The 6494-nt window shown below is 37.9% G+C and overlaps 1 protein-coding gene across 1 annotated transcript; it reads left to right on the top strand.

The window, feature by feature from the left end:
• On the top strand, nucleotides 3614–5664 carry LOC109224275. Its single transcript, XM_019388862.1, has 3 exons — nucleotides 3614–3866; nucleotides 4383–4461; nucleotides 4983–5664. The coding sequence occupies exons 1-3, from the start codon at nucleotides 3614–3616 to the stop codon at nucleotides 5662–5664; spliced, it is 1014 nt and encodes a 337-aa protein (XP_019244407.1).

A 6494-nucleotide genomic window follows, 5' to 3' on the forward strand; every position in this document is an offset into this window, starting at 1 on the left:
CCGATAGACGTTCTCAATACAGTGAGAATTAGATTTACCTACCTTTCAAACTCCAATGGTCTCACCTTCCTTTCCATTTTCAAAGAGACATTACCTCCATTAAGGTCCTCAAGTGAAAAGAACCGGTTCTTACTTCCTAGATGTGCTTTAAGCAACCACTATCCATGTACCATATTTGGCTGCTCTCCTTCACTTGGACCATCAAAAGGAAATCAAAGGTTAGCCTTAGAAATGCAAACTAGTTTGGGTTCCTTTATATTGGCAAAAGGATCACTCAAATTCTTATTAGCCTAACTTGGCAGCCTATTTTTCCCTAGAACAATATTTTAGTTGTTTTGACTTGCCTTTTCTTTTGTAGTGCATTCACTCTTATAGTGACCAGTTTACCATAATGAGTGCAAATTTTATTCATAGGGAGTATGAGGTACTGTAATGACCCCACCGGTCGTTTTGAGCATTTATATTTCGTTCATATGTTTGAGGTCTTGAGAAGTATATTATGATGTATTATGACTTATGTGAATCGTCGGTTTTGGTTTTCAGGTCAGTTAAGATTTAAATTGAAAGAATGATTCTCAATTAAGAAGCTTTGAAAGTTTATGCCACATAACGCTCTCTTCTCTCTTTGAGAATTAGGGCGACACTAGGGAAAACTCCGACAAAAGCCTGCGACCACTACGGCCGGCAACCAATCTCTTGTGGGGGTTGGTTTGCCTCCCCCAACAACTTCCCAACCTTTAAACAATAATTCAGCTGCTAATCCACCATTAGATTACTCGAAAATACTTAAACCTAGTTCATTTTTTTTAATCAATCCACTAGGCATTGCCCAGGCTAGTTTTTATATATAGAAAATAAAAAATAAAACAATTTGTTCAATGTTTTAACATGATGAGAGAAATAAAATTTGAAACTTACATAGAACCTATTACGAAAATTGAGTAAAGTACTCAAAATTGATATCACAAAATTACTACTAAAACTTGTAAAATAAAAACTAGCCCATGCGCAGTCCATGCACCTGCTGTCCGCATCCAATGGCCCAATTATATAGGCCCAAAACAGCGTTCCATTATGCTTGCATATATAGCCACATTCCATCCAGTTTATCGCCAGCTCTTGCAATTGTAGCCTCTTTCCTTGCATCCTTGTCTCTATTCACGTGTTGTCTCCACTTTTAGCCTTCAGTGTTGTATCACACCTGTATCTAACATAGGACCTAACGATTGCCCAGGTGTCTCCTTTGAACTTCATTTTTGCTCCAGTTTCGTCAACTTCCTAGATTGAATCACTACTTTGTTGCTTAATGTTCTCCTTAAACCAACTGATATGAACTGCTACATGTGATTGTGTTGCCTTTGCGCCTGAATATAATTGAGTTTGTCTGCTGCATGTGCTATGATGGTAGAGAATGGGTTGCCTAGTTCTGTACATGCTGCTATTGACCAGTAGATTTCCCTGCTTTTCCTCATTCATGTTGCATGTTGACGTTCCAATCGAAAATGCTGCTTTACTGCTCCAAATGCTTTGCGAAGACCAAAGAAATTTGCAGATTGTTATGAGAATAATGCTGTTCACCTCCTCATCTTGTTGTATTTTTTGTTTTTTTAGTGGTTTTTGTTTTTCATGAGGATAATGAATCCTCAAGTGTGCCTGATTCCCTGTATGCTGTGAGTTGTATCCCTTCTTATGCTTGATTGCTTTTTCCCACAGGTGCATCATCCAGCTGAGTTCCCTTTTGTCTGAAGGGAATTTTGCTGTCTGCAGGCTGTGTGCCTTTGTGACCTCATAGGTTTGCTTGCTTTATTTTTTTATTTGTTGTTGTTGCCTTTCTACTGTGACTATTACCTGATCTGAGGTCGACTAGATTCTGTATAGCTCCCCCTCTTGGACATGTGTTGCTCTCTTCTTGTAATTGTCACCCAAGTGAATTCTGTCGCACAACCTATTGTGGATACTATTCATATGCGACGAGTCTTGTATGTGAATGGGCAGCCTTTAATCAAATTTACCGAAGCAGAAGTTGATCGTATGAACATTATTGAAGGATTGCAATATGCTGTGGTTTGCAAATTTTTTTAAGGATGGCCAGATTTGCAAGAGCTCTGAAGAATAATTCCCGCGCAATGTGGTATCAAGGGTGAATGCAATATTGGACTGGTTAGAGATAGACACGTACTCATTCGACTGACTTAGTGGCATGATTTTATAGATTTTACGTCAAAAAGTGTATATTATGTGAAAGCAAAAGATGGCTATGACTATCAAATGAGGACATTGATTTATGATGCTAAATTTAAGGCAGGTGAAGAAACTCCTAAGGGGACGGCTTGGATTTCATTTCCCAGCATGTTACCTACGTACTTTGCTAAAGAGTGCTTATTCTCTCTAGCATCATCTATGGGGAAACCATTACACTTAGATATGGCAACAAGTAATAAGATTCGTCCAAGTTGTGCAAGAGTCATGGTGCTCGTTGACCTATTAGCCGATTTGCCAAAGAAAGTACATATGGATATAGAGAATGAAGCTACTGGGGAGGTAAGAACTGAGTGGGTAAAGATTCAATACAGTTATTTACCTAAGTACTGTAAAACATCCAAGTTACAAGGCCACAATGATTTTGAGTGCTGAAAATTGCACCCAGAACATATGATGCATGATAATTAAAAGGATGTAACAACAGGCAATGCTGAAGAGATAAGCAAAATATGAGACCTATTATGATCCTAACAAGTAGGAAGGTAGTTGGCAATATTTGTGAACAGTGGAAGGAGGTAAGGGATAATTGTGTGAAGAACAAAACTAATCAGGATGGTGCTCAAGGTATATCTGGGAAAGAAATTATCCAGTCGAACAAGGAGTGGAGCAACAATTGCAAATTGCTAATAAATTTGCTTGAAGAACATGATGGTAACAATGGGGATAATAACCAGCTGGCAGTGTGGCACAAGAGGAAGATGATCGTAGTTCAAGAACTAATCCTAAGGATTCTGGGAGAGTACTGAATCCAGCAGCACCTGCATTCAATCCTACTTCACCTAGGAATAGGGAAACAAAGGAAGGAAACACACCTAGGACATATGGGAATGACAAAGAAAAATGGAGAACTACTGGGAAAGAATCTACTGCTCAATGGATTAATCAAACTTTTGGAGGTAAGAATGCCACAGGTACTCATGTTAGTCTAGAGAGTCATTTGAAGATTACTGAAGGCAATGATGCAGCTAACAAAGAGAAGGAACAATGTGATGACCTAGCTAGGTTTGTGAATTCAAACCAATCTTGTCAAGAAGTACAGTCCCAAATTCGTGACGTTAGTAATGCTTAATTGGAAAAGTTATGGAGTGATCAAGTTGATAAATTATCTGAAGAAGAGGAATGTGAATTTCAGGAGGAGGATGAGCAGTACAAGTGGAAGATGATGATCAAACAATTGATCACGATATAGTTAATGAGGAAGCTGGCATGGAAGATAAAAATGATCAAGGAATTAATGGTAATACAAGGGGGATGGAGGCTGTAACAAATGTTGGAGAGAATACTAAGACTGTGAAGAAGCAAGGAGTACATGAAGCCAGTCCAACCAAATAAAAATCCATGGCTATAATCAATGCAACAATATCTAGCCTTAACCCTAACTAGCCCAGCTAAAACTCTAGAAACAGTAAACCCTAATGTTGAGAACCCTAATGCTGCAAAGTCAGTTGGTAAAAACCTTCCAACTGTGACTGAATTTCTCAACAATCAGCCTTTAAAGACTGCCAAGGAGAACTTTAATAAGCTCATAATCCCCAAGCTAGTGCAAACTCAAATGGTGCAGCAATGTCTTTTTATGGAAGAAAAGAAGCAACATGAAAAAGGAGGTAAAGACTTTGACGAAGACACATAGACAATGTGTAGGCTGTGGGAAGAGGTAGGAAGAAGCAACCAAAAGAAATTTCCAGTGTTCCTGGCACAGGAGTTCAAACGCAAAGGACCCCTTACTAAATCCGATAATTAGTTGTGAACGCTATTATCTGGAATATAAGGTCAGTCAACACAAAAAACTTTTGAGAGGCTTATCACAATGCATAGACAATATGAATTTCAATTTATTGGGTTGATGAAGCCTAAGCAAAAGGCTAACAAATTGGAGAAATATAGGAGGAAACTTGGTACCCAGCATGCGCTTGTAAATATTTCAAATAAAATTTAGGTATTTGTGGAGGAGGACTATGAGATCGATGTGCTATCTAATATGGAGCAACAACTAACACTTACAAAAAAGGATTTTATAGTCACCTTTGTCTATGCCAAATGCGATGTAATTGAGAGGATAGAATTATGGGATACGATGTATGCATTCGCAAGTGATATGAATATTCCTTGGCTTGTGGCAGGGGATTTCAATATAATTTTTGATAAAGAGGAGAAGTTTGGGCCCCTACCTGTATCGATGGATGAAGTTGAAGACTTTAGGTATGTCATAAATACTTGTAACCTATTCGATTTAAGTTTCAAATGGAGTATATACACATGGTGGAATGGGAGAACTGATGAATCATTTTATTTTCAAATGCTTCGATCGTTGTTTGGCTAATATGGAGTTTCAGCAGATGGTACCTTGGGTTGAGATCACCCATCTATCAAAGACATGTTCTGATCATTGTCCGTTAATTCTTTCATGTGATAGTAATGCTGCCCCAATCAAGAAATTTTTCAAAATTTTGAAATTCTAGATTGAGCATGAAACATTCCTTGATGTTTTCAGAGAAAACAGGCACGCTGACTTTTTTCATAATCCATTTGTGGTATTCAATTATAAGCTAAAGAAATTGAAGAAAGCTTTATCGTTAGGGAGTAAGGCGACTTATGGCAACATTTTTTTAGAAAATAGCGATCCTTGAAGAGCATGTTATAGTTCACGAGACACAGTTTGAACTACAACCTACCCCTCACAATAGAGAAAGGCTTCTAAAAGTGCAAGCTGAATATATTAGATACCTTCATTTGGAGGAGGAATTTTGGAAGCAAAAATCAGGGTTATCATGGTTTCAAGATGGGGATAGGAATACAAAATTTTTTCATGCTCAAGTGAATGCTAGAAGGAAGAGATTACAGCTTCAAAGGATCCAAAACAATGCTAGACAGTGGCTAGAAAATATGGAGGAAATTGTAGATGAGACAGTTAACTTTTTCCAGTCACAATTCACAGAAGATAGGGTGCCTAATGCTTTTGGCATACTAGATCATGTTCCTTCTATGGTTAATATGTTGCAGAATGAGGAGCTGGTGAAACAACCATCTAAGGAGGAGGTGAAGAAGGAAGTCTTTGAACTTAATGGAGATAGCGCAGGAGGCCCGGATGGATTTCATGACTGCTTCTATCAAGCATGTTGGGAAATTGTAAGTGATGATATTGTTGACATGGTTAATGCATTTTTCAGTGGACATGATCTCCCCAGATATAATACATATACAAATTTGGTTCTTTTTCCAAAGAAGAAGGAAGTGACAACATATTCGAACATGAGACCAATTGGCCTATGCAACTTCATCAACAAAGTATTCTCAAGGGTCATCCATGAAAGGATAGTTGATCTTCTCCCTAATTTGATTTGTGATGATCAAGCGGGAATTGTAAAAGGAAGGATCATTGTTGAGAATGTACTGCTTACTTAAGAAATTATCACTGACATAAGGATGAGGCCTAAAGCAGGGCAAAATATTGTAATTAAACTGGCATTGTTTCCAACAATTGGTACTATGTATTACTGAATGGAAACCTTATGGTTTCTTCAAATCTTCGAGATGAGTTAAGCAGGGAGATTTTTTGTCTCCTAGATTATTTATTTTTGCAGCTGAGTCTCTATTTAGAGGGATTAACGAATTACACATGAACTCATATTTATGTCGATTTGGATTGCCTAAATGGAGTCCAAAGATCAATCATTGGCATATGCGGATGACATAATCATTTTTTCATCATCTGATGCTACATCCTTGCAGCTTATTATGGAAGTGTTGAAGGCCTATGAAGGTGCATCTGGACAGCTTATTAACAAGGCTAAGTCAGTAATATATATGCATCATTACGCGAGTTTGGAGGTGGTGAATAAGGTACAACGAATAATAGGGATTGAAAGGCAAGAGTTTCCATTTACATATCTATAATGCCCTATTTTCTATGCTAGGAGAAGAATGGAGTACTATCAAGGTTTGATCAACAAAATTCTTGATAAGTTGCAATCTTGGAAGGGCAAGTTTCTATCTATTGGAGGTCGGGCAGTCCTCATATCTCATGTTCTGCAAAGCTAAAGGGGACTTTAGTGTCAAATCTGCTTGGGAGTATTTGAGAAAGAGGAGGGATCCTAACATTGTCTTCAATAATATGTGGATAAAAGGTTTTTCTTTTGTAATCTCTTTCTTGATGTGGAGAGTTTGGAAACGAAAATTGCCACTGGATGACACAGTTAGAAGATGGGGTTATTGTGAGGCCCCGTAAAAAATTT

Source organism: Nicotiana attenuata, chromosome 3, assembly GCF_001879085.1.
Source record: "Nicotiana attenuata strain UT chromosome 3, NIATTr2, whole genome shotgun sequence".
NCBI lineage: Eukaryota > Viridiplantae > Streptophyta > Magnoliopsida > Solanales > Solanaceae > Nicotiana > Nicotiana attenuata.